At 45.8% G+C, this 17,462-nt stretch overlaps 1 protein-coding gene across 2 annotated transcripts; it reads right to left on the bottom strand.

Annotated features, from left to right (window-relative positions):
* Positions 1-626: 626 nt before the first annotated feature.
* LOC117348512 (cytochrome c oxidase subunit 5A, mitochondrial) lies at positions 627-17,222 on the bottom strand. Of its 2 annotated transcripts, none has more exons than XM_033920728.1 (5): positions 17,076-17,222; positions 13,648-13,764; positions 9,442-9,563; positions 6,885-7,006; positions 627-797 (listed from the first exon to the last, which is right to left on the bottom strand). In XM_033920728.1, exons 1-4 carry the CDS (start codon positions 17,083-17,085, stop codon positions 6,893-6,895), a joined length of 363 nt encoding a protein of 120 aa, XP_033776619.1. In that variant the 5' UTR covers positions 17,086-17,222; the 3' UTR covers positions 627-797; positions 6,885-6,892. The 2 variants fall into 2 exon arrangements, with proteins under 2 accessions (XP_033776619.1, XP_033776618.1); XM_033920727.1 differs by having other exon boundaries at positions 16,887-17,203.
* Positions 17,223-17,462: the final 240 nt, after the last annotated feature.

Here is a 17,462-nt window from a genome sequence, read left to right on the forward strand (position 1 = left end):
TAGGTCGGAGTCGCAATGTTTGTTGGGAACTCCTTCATTGAAGTCTGTTGCCAAGCCTTCAATATATTCGACAATTTTTAGTGTTGCAGTACCATGTATGTGGAATGCTTTACTTACTAATATTCATCAGATTCCGGTGCCATTGTCCTTTTGTAAATTGTTGAAAGTTTATTTTTTTCAGGAAGCTTTTGGAAGTGGAGATCTGTTCAATTGAGCTGTTTAATCATTAGTTTTTTGCTCTTTTAAATATGATTTTAACAATTTTTAAAGAAATTGTGCTGTTTTATGTTTGTTTGTTGATCTGTGCATGTACTTTTGTAACCCACATACATTGTTTGGATATGCGGGATAAAAGTGTTTTAAAATTAAAATAAATATGCAGAAATTTAAGGCTTTCTCGTAGTTTCTTTACAAAAAACAAAACCAGAAATTCCTTTCCCCCCCCCCCCCAATATCCTAGCCTCTAACTAAATGTCCCACATTTATACACTCCTTTGCCCTGAGATGCATAACTGAACAGCAAGGTATAGGAAACACAGTTTAATCATTGATTCATTTGTGCACTAAATATAGTGGCTCCATCTGCCCAGCTGCTCCCTTTTCTTGAAGGCACTTAGCACAAAAGCTTGGTTCAAACATTTTCTCTTTATTAGGCTCAGCGAAATATTACATACATTAAGAGTCAATAAAGAAAATGTTTTATATTCAAATAAGGTAATAGTTTAACATCCTTGCATCTTCTGGAGGCTGTGTACAATCAAGTAGCATCAACAATAAAATCCTTGAGATGGTCTCATCTACAAATTAAGAGAAATGCAATTTACCCTTCATTCAAGTATTTATATGTCCTATTGTTTCCCTTTCTGCTGTCCTACATGCAGTGAATTAAAGATTAGGTTTCTACCTTTGATAATCTTCTTTGTTAGTCCCTGTAGGATTTCTTATGCTAGTTATTCAATCCCTTCCCGCAATCCAGGAGTTGCAGAAATGCAAACACTTTTCTGAGCATATGTCAATATGTTACCTCCTCCTCAATCCCCCCCGAAAATTACCACTGGGGCAATGCAAGGCTAGACAATGGACCCCTGAAGAAGGCGGGTTCGCTGAAACACAGACCATTTAGGGTCCGGTTGGACTAATATTTGTATTTTAATGGTTTTATTGCAAAGAGCGAATAATAAATCATCTTTCAGAACATCTATATCCACAGTCTTGTTTTTATACTCCTCCTACCTTGGAAAGTGAGTTAGAGCCCCCTACAATTCAGTCCCAAAGCCAAGCAACCATACTGGAATCAATCCAGGACAAATAAGGGGGCATGGGGGAACCTCCCCAGCAACAAACAATTTCTGTTAAGAGCAGCTCTGCAAAATATAAAAAGTAACAAGCAGGCAAAATGCAATACAGAAAAGGCATTGAGGAACAATGTAGAACTAACCTGTGGTGTGCCAACAAGCACCCACAGGAGACATCCTTCAGTTAAGCATACTCACAGAAGAGGAAAACACACCATAGGATCCGTCAATTGGCTGGAAAGTCTTCAAGCCTGCAAGAATAACTGAGGCAGAAAGAAGCAGGCTATTCTACACAACTGAGCAAACACAGAGAGGGTGGATTGTATGGAATCCTACAGGGCCTAACAGAAAGAAGATTATTGAAGATAAAAACCTAATCTTCCATTCTGTTATGTCCCTTCCGGATTCCATACGCTAGATGACGTGCCAAAGCAAGAACCTGCCCTCAACACCAAGGTGCCAAAAGCAGCATCAGAGCGAGCCACCACATCCACCCGGTAAAACCGGGTAAAGGTATGAAGAGAGGACCAAGTAGTTGCCCTGTAAAGTTCATCTGGATGAATCATGCGATATGCCACCCATGACGCAGCAAGTTGAGTGAGCCTTGAGAAACTGGCAGCTGCTTGCCATAGGCGATGAAAGTTGCGGAAATGGGCATGTGAATCCATCAAACAACTGAGGACTTGGACACCGGACGACCATGGCAAGGCGCAGCAGTCAGGATGAAGAGGTGATCAGACAGCCGGAAATAGTCCTCTCCAAATAGTGGAGCAAAACTCTCCTGACAGCTAACGATCTGATCCTTTCGCTCCAATCCTGTAGAATGAAAATGCAGGCAAATGAACCTCCTGATAGAAAGGAAGGTACAGTATGGAAAGTTCCTCCTGCATCCATAATACAGAGAAAGGATTCCCTGCAGGAAAGAGCCAGAAGCTCCAAATATCCATTGCCGAGACAATGGCAACCAGAAAGACAAGTCTTGATCGTCAAATCCAGAAGAGTAGCACCTGCAGATAATGTCAGGGCATGGGAGCTGGAAGGTTCAGGACATCTATGATCTGCCACTGAAGTATCGGACTGTGCGGCTCGGGAAGAAACACACTACCCCATCAGGTATCAAAAAGAAGGCCCAGATACTCCAAGATCTTAGATGGTGTCAACTGTCTGTTTGAAATTGTAAAAAGTAAGGTTTTACCTCAGTGTATGATCCATGTGGACAAGGTTTATTTTATTTGAAAACATATTTGAAGAAATAAAAGGAAAGTCAAGAACATTAAGAACATTCTGTTTTCCACAGTTTGTCTTTCTCTGTTTGAAGTTGACAATCCAACCCCAACTATGGGTTGGACTACCATCTCCATCGTACAGGCGCACTTGTGTCGAAACAGAGCCCGGATCAACCAGTTGTCCAAAAAAGGATGGACCTGGACACCCTGCCTGCGGAGAAAAACCACTACAAGAACCATCACCTTGGTGAACGTGCAAGGAGCTGTCAGCTCAAAAGGAAGAGCTGTGACCTGGAAATGCTGTTGCAGAACATGGAAACACAGAAATTTGCGATGCTCCAGAAATATTAGAATATGAAGGAAAGCCTCCATGTAATCTAAGGATGCTAGAACTCCCCAGGATAGCAGCAATGACTGTTGCACAGCTTCCATTCGGAAATAAGAAATCCATAGGAAGTGAGTGACCGACTTGCGATCCAGAATGGGCCTCCAGTCCTCTGAGCTGTGCTTTGCCATGATGAAGTATAAAGAGTATCTGCCGAAGCCCTTTGTGTTCAGGAATGGGTTCTAGTGCTTGAATGTCTAAGAGACGCTGCAAAGTAGCACAGACCCTTCACTCCTTGTCCAGCTGACCTGCCGGCGAGTCCAGAAACAAGTCCGAGGCAGGCAAAAGAAAGCAATCTTGTGCCCCTCCTGAATGCTGTCCAGCACTTATTTATCCGAGGACAGGCGAGTCTATTCTGAATAAACTGAGCAAGGCTGCCCTCTGGAGGGCTGTTTAGGAGCAGCAGCTGCCCGGGATCTGGATGTCTGAGGATGGCTGGAATGGAAGAGTTGTCACGGGGACCATATCCCTGGGAATATTTCTGGGAGGAGGAGCCCGAGGATCTCTGACGAAAATGGCATGAGGGACAAAAATTACTACTGTCCCCTCCCAAAGTCCAGCGAGACTTGTGTACAGGGAGACACTTAGGGTGGCAATCAGCAACACCAGCCCCAAGGTCATCTATACCTGTCCCAAAAAGAAGCTGACCCTTGAAAGGAAGTCTGCTTAAAGTGGCCCTGGAGGCAGTATCCCCAGCCCAAGACAAGAACCAAAGAGGCCGGCATACAGACACCACATAAGCGGTAAGAACTCGAATGAGATCAGAAAGGGCATCCGCCACATAATCCACACTGTCCAGCACTAGCTAGGACAGACCTCAACTTTCACAGAGGGCAACCTGAAGAAGCCACTTCAAAAGGGTTTTGTTGTTATTTGTTTGTTTTTTGTTTTTTAAATAAATAAAATCTACACTGTGCAATCCTGGAGGCCTTAAATACTACTACTCCAACACTAAGGCGGTCAATATACCGGGTATTCTGCGTCACGACGGAATCTACCTTAAGGTGCTTAAAACTGCTGAAAAGCAGGAGCCAGCAGAGAAAGTTTAGACATAGCTGGAGAGAGCAGCCTGGGTATCCTATTGTCTTTTAACCAGCCAAGAAACTGTGGATAGGATTGGGAGGAAGAGGATTTTTTTTCCCTCATGCAGAACCCCAGCAATAAAATGATGGACAAAGCCATGTTAAAAAGACCTGCTGTAGAGGGGTCTTCATCCAAATCTGAACTCTCAGGGCGACCGTGTTGACCAGTCCCAACAAGGGTACCAGCCGGATCCAAAATAAAAGCAGTGTTAGGAGTCAAAAGTGGCATATATCCATATGGCACAATGCAATCGAGCTCAGCCATAGCCGGACAAGAGGGATCCTGAAAAGGGACCTCCGCCACTGGCAAAACTGGTTTAGAAGAAACAGACGCTGCATCCAATGATTTGGGTCCGATCAAGATGGCCACCGCCAGCAAATTTGCACCAAAAACGGCAAAAATAAAATCCAGAAATAAATAAAATGGAAATTTGGGGTCTGGAAAGATGGAGACCTGAACCTTATCCTCAGAAACTGTGAAAAACGAGTTTAAACACATTTTACAAACCACTCCCGAAGTTCCCATAGGAAATAATGGGGGGGTTACTCACAGTCACTGAAGTACCTTGCCTGTCAACTTTTTCACTCAGCAGCTGAATGGAGAAAATGATTTTTTGCCTCAGAATAGCTCCAAATTGACCAGACTTTAAGATCTTCGGACTGCCAGTCGGCCGGACACCGAAAGTAACCTCCAACCCCACAGATCCTCCCCACGCAAATGAGGGCAGGAAATGCATCCTGCACCCTGAAACTCAGGGAATGTTCACTCAGGATGCATACAGCCTGTACTTAAACAACCCTGCCAAGGTCAGCAGGCAAGTGAACTCCCAGGGGAATGGACCCCGAGTCAAAAAATGGTGGCGTACGGCAGTCTAGCTCCACAGATCCAGTCCGTACTCACGGGAATGCGTCCTTTCCTCTGATAGGGAACCACCTGAAAGGGGTCTCAAGGCACTGAAGCCCAAAAGAAACAAAAACTTTTAAGCAAAAAAGAAGCAGAGCAATTCAAGAGACTTCTGCATGGATTGCTTGCAGAAATCGAAACTGTAGGGGGCTCTAACTCACTCTCTAAGGTAAGAGGAGCATATGCTAAGAAAAGTGTTTGGATTTACTTCCGGATTGTGGGAAGGGATTGAACACCTACTGGAACGGATATAACAGAAGTTGTAGATATCCATAATTACATGAGATGCAGGGAAAGATGACGTGAAGGACAGTATCTGCAAGCATCTACAAGCACTAGATAGTACATGTTAAGTATAAACTATTTCCTTAGGGGTCCCCTTTACTAAAACTGTGTTAAGCTATTAAAAATGACAACCAACATGTGCCAACAGTTTACGTGCATTATTTACAGTGTTAACAGCTAGTAGAGAACAGAGAAAAGAATGGACAAACTATATCTTCCAGGTAACAGGGAGGTGGTTACCACTACAATAAGATAATGTGGTACAGTTAATGTCACCTGAACAGACAGAATTTAATGTGCATTACTTGCATACTTTATATGTTTGCAGAATTGGAAACTATTGAGAACACCAAAACAGTTAACACAAAGGTTTTGCAGTTACTGTATATTAATTCTGGCAATTAAACATAGGAACTGCAAAATCTTACTGCTCTTTAGTAAACAGAAACTTTTAACCTGACTCTGAACTATAAAATGTTTTACATAATTAGACCTTTTGCAATTTAACTTCAAACCAAGAACACCCATAGCCAGGGGAATAGCTACCATTGAGCGAGCCATGCAAAATGTCTGGGGCTGCCTGAAATTACCACCTCCTTCCCTCATGCCTGCATTTGAGGTCTTTCCACCTCGGCATCTGTCTACCTTCCCCTGTTGCTCATGAACGAATGTCTAACACTGCAGTATATCCATATGGAAAGGGGGCATGGTTTGGGCAAGTTTTGGACCAAAATACAGATATTCAATTCTGATTACAGAAAGAGAATATGTCCAAGTCTAAAAACACGGAGGTCTGTATTTAGACCTGGTATTTGGCACATCCACGATACAGCAAGGTGCTCCAATTGAGTAGCTGTCCACTAGAGGGGTTAAGGCATGCCACCTCCTTAATCCCCCAATGGTCGCTGTCCTCTTCCCTGAATGTGAAACCCGCAAGGGATTCCAAGCTCTTATGACAGGTTCTGGTATTATGGACATTCTTAAAAGTGCAGCATGCAGATTTGAGTAGTGCAGAAGTTAGGGCTAGGCACCAAGGGCCCCAGGTTGAAGTCATGTAACTTCATGTTTCTGGTTCCAACATAGCAACAGTAGCATGCATGGGGAAACATCCCTGTGCCTGTCGTCTGCTTTGTTTTTTGACACTACAACCTCATGAAGACTGACGGGAGCAGAAGACCACATAAAATGAGCGAGCCAACTGAAGGGGAAGAAAACAGGAGCCAGATGGGGCAATGCAGAATACAGAGATGGGGTACCCTTAAGCCATTAATTGACTTAAAATTTTTAATGTGTGTTAAATGTGCAGCCCTAATGGAAATATATTAGAATGTGTTGTCTCAATTTAAGATTACAAGTTTTCCCCATATCTAGATTTGGCAAAAATATATAAGAAAAGTAGAACAAACATTCTACCTCATTTCAACTTTCACAACTTGAAAGAAGTAATATGGGATATAAGCTTTCTAAGGTTTATAGAACTGTCTTCCTGAAGTCTTGGTTAAATGTTGAACAACTTGCATCATGTGATCACTCTCCACAGAATATAAAGTTTAAATAATGTATAGTATAGAAGACATCAAAACACATGATTTCACTCAAGATTGGGGTTCCCAAAGATAAAATCTGTATGGGGGTGATGAACATTACTGTGTAAAAGTTATGCTCCAACAAATGAACAATATGGTTTGACAAAGAAAGTCTTCTTACCCACAATGTTATGCTTTGTCCAGGCCTAATTCCTCTGGAGTGGAGATTCCTAGTTCATCCAAAGTTGGTCTAAGTTCCTGGATAACATAAGGGTAGATTTCCTTGTGGGGTCCCGCTTTGTCCTGCATTAAAGGAACACAAAGTCACTTTTAAAAAGAGGAAAGCATATGTGTGTGGTGGGGGAGGGGGAATTGTACTAGGCTTGTTTTCTTTGATGATGCCCCTGGTCTTTATAGTATTGAGCTGATTCAATTAGTTTACTGTTGTCTCTGTTAATCTGCCAATGTATATTTTGCCTATTTGTAGCATTGTACCTAACATCACGACTTACATTGATGTTTTTCGACAGAGGATGAGTTGTTAATGTTAGAGGGGGGAAATGGGGGTGGAAGGATTTTTATGTTTGAGTGAACTGTAGATTGTCCTGCTATCACACTTGATTATGCAATGTACTGTGTTTCTGGTTTAATAAAATAGATTACAACCTCAAAAGAAGGAAGTAGACATAATTCACACTTTAGACCCTTCCTACTGAAATTCAAGGTCAACTTTCAAAAAAGTGGTGAATTCTAGTAACATCAAATCACAAGCAAAACAGACCAGTTTTAGAAGCCATTCTAGTTAAAAAAGCAGATGTCTCTTTCTCACACCCTTCCCCACCCCCAGCCAGCATCTCTCACCCCCTTCTCCCCCCCAGCCAGCACCTCTCACCCCCTTCTCCCCCCAGCCAGCATCTCTCACCCCCTTCTCCCCCCAGCCAGCATCTCTCACCCCCTTCTCCCCCCCAGCCAGCACCTCTCATCCCCTTCTCCCCGCCAGCCAGCACCTCTCATCCCCTTCTCCCCCCAGCCAGCACCTCTCATCCCCTTCTCCCCCCAGCCAGCACCTCTCACCCCCTTCTCCCCCCCAGCCAGCATCTCTCACCCCCTTCTCTCCCCAGCCAGCATCTCTCACCCCCTTCTCCCCCCCAGCCAGCACCTCTCACCCCCTTCTCCCCCCCAGCCAGCACCTCTCATCCCCTTCTCCCCCCCAGCCAGCACCTCTCACCCCCTTCTCCCCCCAGCCAGCATCTCTCACCCCCTTCTCCCCCCAGCCAGCATCTCTCACCCCCTTCTCCCCCCCAGCCAGCACCTCTCATCCCCTTCTCCCCGCCAGCCAGCACCTCTCATCCCCTTCTCCCCCCAGCCAGCACCTCTCACCCCCTTCTCCCCCCCAGCCAGCACCTCACCCCCTTCTCCCCCCCAGCCAGCACCTCACCCCCTTCTCCCCCCAGCCAGCATCTCTCACCCCCTTCTCTCCCCAGCCAGCATCTCTCACCCCCTTCTCCCCCCCAGCCAGCATCTCTCACCCCCTTCTCCCCCCCAGCCAGCACCTCTCACCCCCTTCTCCCCCCCAGCCAGCACCTCTCATCCCCTTATCCCCCCCAGCCAGCACCTCTCATCCCCTTCTCCCCCCCAGCCAGCACCTCTCACCCCCTTCTCCCCCCCAGCCAGCACCTCTCACCCCCTTCTCCCCCCCAGCCAGCACCTCTCGCCCCCTTCTCCCCCCCAGCCAGCACCTCTCGCCCCCTTTCCCACCCCAGCCAGCACCTCTCGCCCCCTTTCCCACCCCAGCCAGCACCTCTCGCCCCCTTTCCCACCCCAGCCAGCATCTCTCACCCCCTTTCCCACCCCAGCCAGCATCTCTCACCCCCTTTCCCACCCCAGCCAGCATCTCTCACCCCCTTTCCCACCCCAGCCAGCATCTCTCACCCCCTTTCCCACCCCAGCCAGCATCTCTCACCCCCTTTCCCACCCCAGCCAGCATCTCTCACCCCCTTTCCCACCCCAGCCAGCATCTCTCACCCCCTTTCCCACCCCAGCCAGCATCTCTCACCCCCTTCCCCACCCCAGCCAGCATCTCTCATCCCCTTCCCCACCCCAGCCAGCATCTCTCACTCTCTCCCCATTGTCCACTACCTCAGCGATGCCAATTCCAGTCAAAGGCAGCCTGTCACCGGCTCTGCAGGCTTCCCTCTACCACAGTCCTGCCAAAGAAAGAGGAAGTGACATCATCGAAGGCAGGACCATGGTAGAGGGAAAATAGCAGTGCGGCCCGATACCAAATTCTGCACAGATCTCAGGTAACTTATGTGTCCCTGGGGAATTCTGTTCAAATTCTGCATTGCACAGTAGCACAAAATTCCACTAGGAGTAATTACAAACATTACACAAAGCAGTAGAATAAGTTGATGTGCACCCCCCTTCTTATATGTAATATTCAACAAATAAAAATTTAAATTTTACAGACAAAAGCTTTGCAAGGTTAAGAATTGTTATGCTGCTTGAGACTTCTCTAAGCTGTTGCCAGTGACTGTAACAGCATTGAAATTTGACAATTCTTTTGCCAATGCACATTAGTAGGCAACAAGAGGTCTACATGAATGATTAATCAGAACGGGACAGCAAATGGGGGAAAATGTCAAGAAAAGTTGTTTTTAACCTAAAGTACCTTATATGTAAAATACATTTTTAAGTGGTCACATATAAATATGGTAACCATAAGTGACTTCACTTACCTTTATCGCTTCTAAAATGCGGATAGCACTGGCTAAGTCATTTAACCGTCGGCATGCCCTCAATGCTGCATCAATGATTTTTGGTTCCGGAACCAGATCATAACCAATCAGTGTGTTCATGCCTATCAGTGGTAAGAAAAAAAATGAATTAATGAAGTGCTTAAAAAAATAAAACTTAAATAAGGTGGCACATATATCACAAGTGATACTTCAGTCCTTTTAAAAACATTACTGAACAAATAATTTTATTATTACTTTCATATTCATAATCCGTTTACATCTAAGCAAAATATCCTCATGCTGCTAAAACAAAGTTCCCAATAATTCTCTATTTTCTTGAATGAAAGACATTCTCAGGAAGACTTGCTTACATTCTGCTGGTAGAGCACATCACTCAGCAGGCTCTGCTTCAGTACTTACTTATGACAATATTGGAGTACACTGAATTTACTCTGCTGCGTCATATACAGCAGCCATAGCAGCAGAAGGCAGTACAGCACTGGTCTCCAACCTTTTATATCTAAAGGGCTGAAGTGTGAATACAAGAAAGCTTTGAGGGCCACCAAAAGATTTCAACCTTACATAATGAAAGATTAGGCTCTTACCTTTGCTAACTTTCCTTTTTTTTAATTCACACTATTCCTGGACAAGTGGGTTATGCATCCCATGTCGTGAGACTGCTTGTAGGAAGCCTCATTTACATCATTTTTCAGACCCTCCCTTCATCTCAGGACTGCCCTCAGGACTCCAGTTCATGCAAAAGCAGACAGTGACACATGTAGAGGACATAGACAAAAGGGAGGGATATGGGGACACTCCCTGACAAATAAGTCTAATTTGCTCATAACATGAAAAGTCATAATAATCATAAACAATTGAAACAGGTTATTAAAAAGTATAAACCTGAAAGAAACTGTGCTATAAGGAGAGAGAGCCTGCGCCATAGAGGGGGCACCCCAGTTAGGGACCCCAAAAACAAAGTGCTTAACATATTTGAATGGTATTCTTAGAAAGGCTGGTCAAAAAAACATAAGTCCAGTTTACCAGTACTTATCAAGGAAGACAATCGGCGAATCAGCAACTCACTGGGTGGGTTCCAGGAATAGAGGGTGGGTTCACAAGACAGAAGATTAGCAAAGGTAAAAACTTAATCTTTCGTTCTTGTACAATCCTGCTCTTTTGCTGGACAAGTGAGACATAATGGAGCAGTCTTGTACAATCAGGGTAGGACTGATGAGCCTGCTACCAAAATGGGGGAACTAAAAGCAGCATCCTGCTTGGCTGCCACATTGATCCTGTAAAACTTGGTAAAAGTATGCAAGGAGGACCAGCCCTGCAAATCTCCTCCAAAGAGATCACCGACGATTCTGTCCAAGAAAAGGAGATGCCTCTAGTACAGTGGTTCCCAACCCTGTCCTGGAGGAACACCAGGCCAATTGGGTTTTCAGGCTAGCCCTAATGAATATTCCTGAAGCAAATTTGCATGCCTATCACTTCCATGCAAATCTCTCTCATGCATATTCATTAGGGCTAGCCTGAAAACCCGATTGGCCTGGTGTTCCTCCAGGACAGGGTTGGGAATCACTGCTCTAGTAGAACGAGCCCTCACAGAGTCAACTGAGAGAGATCTTGGCTCACCAATTTGCTTGACTTCTTTGAAGGTGTGAATAAACATGTGGATAAAGGTGAGTCAGTTGATGTAGTGTATCTAGATTAGAGAGTTGCGCGGGGACAGAAATCCCACCCATCCCCGCCAGAATCCTCTCCGTCCCTACCCGTCCCCACCAGGATCCTCTCCGTCCCCACCCATCCCCGCAAGGAATTACCTCCATCCCCGCCCGTCCCCATAAAAAGCAGCAATTACTTCTGACAGGATCACCAATTCCACAGTTTCTTTTGTGTTTGCGTTGCTGATTTCCTTGTGGAATCTCTTTGGTGGAATCCTTTTTTTGTTTTCTGTTCAAGTAATTAACTTATAAACCCCCTCTTTTACCAAGGCTGACGTGTCCATTATATTATATGGATGAGCCCTGCTTCCAAAGCCTTCCATCCCCGTGGGAGTCCCGTTGGCTAGAGGGGGGGGTCCCCGTGGGAGTCCCGTGGGCCAGAGGGGGGTTCCCGCGGGACCCGCAGGATTCCCGCGATCCCCATTCCCGTGCAGACCTCTAATCTAGATTTCAGAAAGCGTTTGATAAACTCCCTCATGAGAGGCTTCTGAGAAAATTAGAGTCATGGGATAGGTGGCAAATTTCAGTTGTGGATTAGGAATTGGTTATCGGATAGAAAACTGAGGGTAGGGTTAAATGGTCATTTTTCTCAATGGAAGAGAGTGAACAGTGGAGTGACGCAGGGATCTGTACTGGGACCAGTGCTATTTAACTTTTTATAAATAACTAGTCTTTAAGCCCGTTAAATTAACAGGTGCTAGAATAGATGTCTGTCTGTTTGTCTGTCTTTCTGTCTGTCTCTCTGACCCCCTGTCTGTCATTCTTTCTTTCTCTCTCTCTATCCTTGGCTAGTGTTTGTCTGGGGGGGAGGTTTCTTTCTCTCTTTCTCTGCTGTCTGTCTGTGTTTATTCTATCTGTCTCCCTGGCCCCCTGTCTTTCTTTCTGTATGTCTCTCTGTCTTTCTCCCTGGCCCCGCCTGCCTATCTGTATTTATCTGTTGTCTCTCTGGCCCCCTGTCTGTTTGTCTTTCTTTATGTCTGTCTCTCTCCCTGGCCCCCTGTCTTTCTGTATGTCTCTCTGTCTTTCTCCCTGGCCCCCTGCCTACCTGTATTTGTCTGTTGTTCCATGCCTGACTGTCTCTCCGTGGCCCCCTTCTGTCTCTTTACCCCCTCCCGAAAGCAAGTCCATTACATTAACGGGTGCCCTGTGCAGCAGCAATAGCATTTCCTCTACCCCCCTTTCCCTTCCCGCGGTCCCGACTACAAAGCTGGTGATTCCAGCAGCGTGTGCAGCAGTCTTCACACGTTGCTTTGGGTCCTTCTACTGCCCTGATTTACTCTGGCACGTCCCTGATGACATCATCAGAGACGCGGCAGAGCAAATCAGGGCAATAGAAGGGCCCGAAGCAGCGTGTGAAGACTGCTGCACACGCTGCTTAAATCGCCAGTCGGGCCCGCGGGAAGGGAAGGGGGGGGTTGCAAAGGACTCGGGTCCCGGGCGGCGAGGTCAGTTTTTTGGTTCGTTCCGGGGGGGGGGGGGAAGGAGGCTCTCTTTGTGCCCCAGTCCCGGCTTGTGGAGGCGATCGTCAGCTGGCTGGGAGCAGGCTTGTGGAGGCAATCGTCCGCGTCTAAAGAAACTTCAGTATTGTGAGGTGGAAAGCAGGGAAGCTTGTCTAGCGCGCATGCGCACTCATTCCGCCGCGGTAACTTTTTTTTTTATTTGAAAGGCGCCGCCGCAGCTCCTCTCTCGATCCTGGTACAGTTCGAGAGAGGAGCCGGTACCATGCACAGTGAGAGCCGGGGATGAGGAAGGCCGCCGCAGCTGTGTAACTTTTTTTTTTTTAATTTGAAAGCTGCCGCCGCAGCTGGGGCCGCGCATGCGCACTCATGTTCGCGACGGATCAGGGAACACGACTTTTGAGTGCGCATGCGCGGCCTAGCATTTTATTATATTAGATATGGAAATTGGAACAAAGAGTGAGGTGATTCAATTTGCAGATGACACTAAACTGTTGGAAAATAACTAATATTAATTAACTAATACAAATAGTACACATTTAGGGCTCCTTTTACTAAGCTGTGCTAGCGGTTTTACCACGCGCTTAGCTCGCGCAGAATTGCCGCACGTGCTAGACGCTAATGCTAGCATGGAGCTGGCGTTAGTTCAAGCCATGTAGCACGACAATTCTGCACGCGCTAAAAACGCTATTGCAGCTTAGTAAAAGGAGCCCTTAATTTTCCCCACCACCAAATTTCCCCGTCCCACCCGGCTACTTTTTCATGCCACCCGGCTGGAAAAAATTTCTGGGGAGAACACCGATAATATATATATATATTTTCAGGGGGGCAGTGACTGTCAATAGTGCGCACTATATTGACAACACAGGGAAATCATCCTAAAATGTCATTTCCCCCCACCCCCAGTCATTTTAGTTTAAGAAACAAAAAAAAAAAAAGAAACCCACAAGGGAAACAGTGTTGATAGGATTTATATTTGTTTGAAACAAAGGACTCGCCAGATATCTCCTATATTTTCTTACCTTTCCTCAGTTCCCAGGCATCAATGTCTGGTTTGTTGAAATATGTCACCCAACGTGCGTCAAATTCCTCATCAGATTCCTGTTTTCCATGGGAGTAGCAGCGTGCAGCTAATACAACTACGGTATGTTGGAAAAGGAGAAGTTTTAGATATTTGCAATATTTGAAGTTCCCTAATAGAACTGGGCTCTCATTTTCCCCCTTCAATATTTAGAGCCCTTTTTACAAAGCCATGGTAGTGATTCCCGCTGGGCAAATGTGACCCAGCCCATTCAATTTTTATGGGTTGCATCACATTTGCTGCGCCAGAACTCGCTAGGGCAGCTTTGTAAAAGGGGCCTTTAGCGATCTTACTGTGTACTATGATGAGCCAATAACCATTTCTAAAGCCAACTGCTTTTTTTGCCAGACAGAAAGGGTAACTGTATAAATCTGAGAGTAAATTTTTCAGTCCATGTCAAAAACAGGCTTAAATAAATATTCTTTGCTGAGCCCTACAAATTTGGTTGCCAATAACAAATACATTGCTACATGCTTTAAGTTAGCCCAATAAAAACACTTGTCAAGGTTGATGTTAAAGCAATGGAAACTTTAAAAAGTTGTGCTGTTCAAAAGAGTAATTCTATCTTTAAAAGTACTGCAGAGTTATTTTAGAACACTCACCATAAAAGTCACTAAGGACTCCTTTTAGAAAGCCACGGTAGCAAGGCTGTCATAGCAAATGCAATGAAGCCCATTCAATTCCTATGGGTTTTGGTGCATTTACCGCAACAAATTGCTACAGTGGCTTTGTAAAAGGGATCCTAAACATGGTGACAAAGGAAATATTGACTATAAAACAGCGTTTGGGAATGGAAACATGAGATGTTTTCGTTTGAAGCTTCCATTTTGATGAAGATTCTGCTAGTCAGAGTAGTACTATATTCATTATGGTGAGCGCGTTGTAGCAAGCAAGAGAGAGAGGGGACATGATCGTGGGACAAAGAGAAAGGAGGAGGGAAATTTGGGACAAAGACTGGAAGGCAGGGAGGGGATCATGAACATGGGACACAGAAGGGTAGGAGGAAGGAAGTGCTAACTTTGAAGAATTGTTGGGCACGAGTGTGTGAGAGAGAGGGAAAGAAATAGTACACATGGGGAAAGGAAGAAAGAGGAAAATTGGGCAGAGAGGTAGAGATGCATGGGAAAGAAGGATGAGAGGGAGAAATGTTGGATATGGTGGTGGAGAGAGAACAAAGGGAAAGACTGAAGAGGATGTAAGGGGGAGGAATGTTGGACATAGTGATGGAGATATGTGGCATGGTGGGCAGTGGTGAAAAATGCTGCACATGATCTGGGGTATGAGAGATGCATCTTGGATCTCTCTCTCTTTCCCCATTCTCTTTGCAGCAAGGGAGGGAATGAGAGAAAGAAAGACAGACGGACAGTGAGAGAGAGAGAGAGGGCAACATGTTGCCAATAGGGATGGAGGAGAGAGGAAGAAAAGTTGGATTCATGGAGGGACAGAGAGAGATGTTGATTGGGGAAGGGAATGAGGTCCGGAGGAGGGAAGCATGCAGAAGGCAGAAAGAAAGAAATACTGGATGCACAGTCAGAAGGAAGTACAACCAGAGACTCATGAAATCACCAGATAAAGGTAGGAAAAATTATTTCATTTTCAATTTAGTGATCGAAATGTGTCAATTTTGAGAATTTATATCTGCTGTCTGTATTTTGCATTATATTTGTCTATGGTGACACAGCATATTTTAACGTCATCTCCCTTGACCTCTTTAAAAAAATATATACATATATTTTTAATAAGATTATATTGTGTGTATATGAAAAATTAATGGAGGAAATTGCATTACAATTAGTACTATTATGGGGGTGGGATCAGGGGTGGATCTTGGACTGGTTACTGGGTTGATATTTGTTAGACTTAGGGGTAATTGGCTTGAAGAAAGTCGAGAATAACAAATTGTACAAATGAGAGTTGTATATTACTTCCTGTGTTTTATAGCGCGATTCACACAGTGGTGGCTTGTTTTTGCTGAGCTTAAGAATGTAGATGTAGCGAAAACTCATTTTGTGGCAACATAGTAAATGATGGCAGATAAAGATCTGAATGGTCCATCCAGTCTGCCCAACCATATATGCTCTATAAATTAATTTAAATGGTCATTTTTCTTAGATATTTTTGGGCCAGAAACCCCGAGTTTTGCCTGGTAGTATGCTTAGGTTCTGTCTACTGGAGTCTCAGTCAAAGCTCACTCCAGCCCATCTAAACCAGTGTTTCTTTTAATTTGGGAAAGGCAGCATTAGAAGACCCTACAAGCATGCGACACCCAACCATCTACCCGATGTCACCTTTCTTCCACGATAGATGGACGCAGCGAGTGGTTCCCAAAGATAACTTACAGTAAACACAGCTAGTCAGGTTTCAGTTTCTTATGACAGATGTGCAAATGCGGAAAAACATACTTGTAGCTGAGATTGAGTGTAAAACTACCCTTCCTTCTGTGACCACACAGACCAGACTCAGGATGGTCAGCTTACACGATTGGAGTTCAGGACCCAAAAATCTAATCCTAGTGACAAGAGTGGAAAAGCCGTATCTACCCCCCCCCCAATCGTATACATTCACCTTGCATTTTCTACCACAATTACAAATTCTAAAATCGCGTGGAAAGGACAGTAAGGAAGCCTAGGATTACAAAACAAATTAATATACCTTATTTCTGTTTAGAAATACTATATATCGACTTCCCCTTAGCTCCACTAAACAGAGTGGAGCTAGACATAAGAGCGAGAAAAGGGAAAGCCGAGACGGAAAGGGCAGGAGATGACCTCTGCATCGCAGAATAAGGAAGAGAGCCGTACACAGGGCAAGTAAAGCGATCTAGAAAGCAAAGCTCACACGTCCTTCCCCGCAGCGACTAGGCCTCAATTAAAGCCTGCCCTCGAGTACCGGGCCGGGTCATTGCAAGGACACCGCGTTCTCCGGGTACCTCCGCTTCCGGCACACCGGGGCTGGGTAACCCCAGCTCCCCAACTATCGACATCCAGGGCTAGAGCGGTGCACGGAGACTCCGATCAGGCACAGAGAGACCGGAAACGCGGGGGGGGGGGCGAAAAGGAACCGGGAGGTCGCACACCTAACCGCCACAGTGGGAAAGGAAGGCCGAGGCTTCAAGGTGTAGTCCGACTACCTAGAAGATACGGAACCTTAGAGAAAGGAGGGAGGAGAAGGGACCCTTACCCGAGGCTGCTGCGGGTTGGGGCTGAGGACGACAACGGAGCAGGCTCCTGGTTCCCACCGAGATGCCACGGCGAAGCAGTGCCGATCCAAGCATGACTGGGGGGGGTTGGACAGAGAGGCCGAGGACGGGGCGGGCGCTAATTCCCCTGTTCTCTCTCACTCACACTACCGGTGTCACCACGCGCCCACCTAAAGGCATCCAGCGCACGAGGAACACATAAGGCGGCAGCTGCCAGACAGCAGGAGGGAGTGGGAGGAGCCAAGCACACTACGCCATGACGCACAGGACGAGTCGGATGGCTAAAACCATAGAGTGTCCGAGGAATTGCTAGATAGGCTCAGGACGTGTTATTCAAACGCACGTGCTTTACGTCAGCACGCTGTGGTTGTCTTTTCCTGCGCAAACAGCGTACGATTTCTCACGGATCGGTTCTATATACCGATTGCAGACGACGCCAATCATTGTTCACAGCTCCGCCCCTTTGTCTCCTTGGACAGTGCCCTCTCTCAGTCATTTTTTGTGTGTACGGTATATGTGTATCTAGGTCTAAAGGTTCAATGAAGCAGTTTTCAGGA

This window comes from Geotrypetes seraphini, chromosome 14, assembly GCF_902459505.1.
Source record: "Geotrypetes seraphini chromosome 14, aGeoSer1.1, whole genome shotgun sequence".
Taxonomy (NCBI): domain Eukaryota; kingdom Metazoa; phylum Chordata; class Amphibia; order Gymnophiona; family Dermophiidae; genus Geotrypetes; species Geotrypetes seraphini.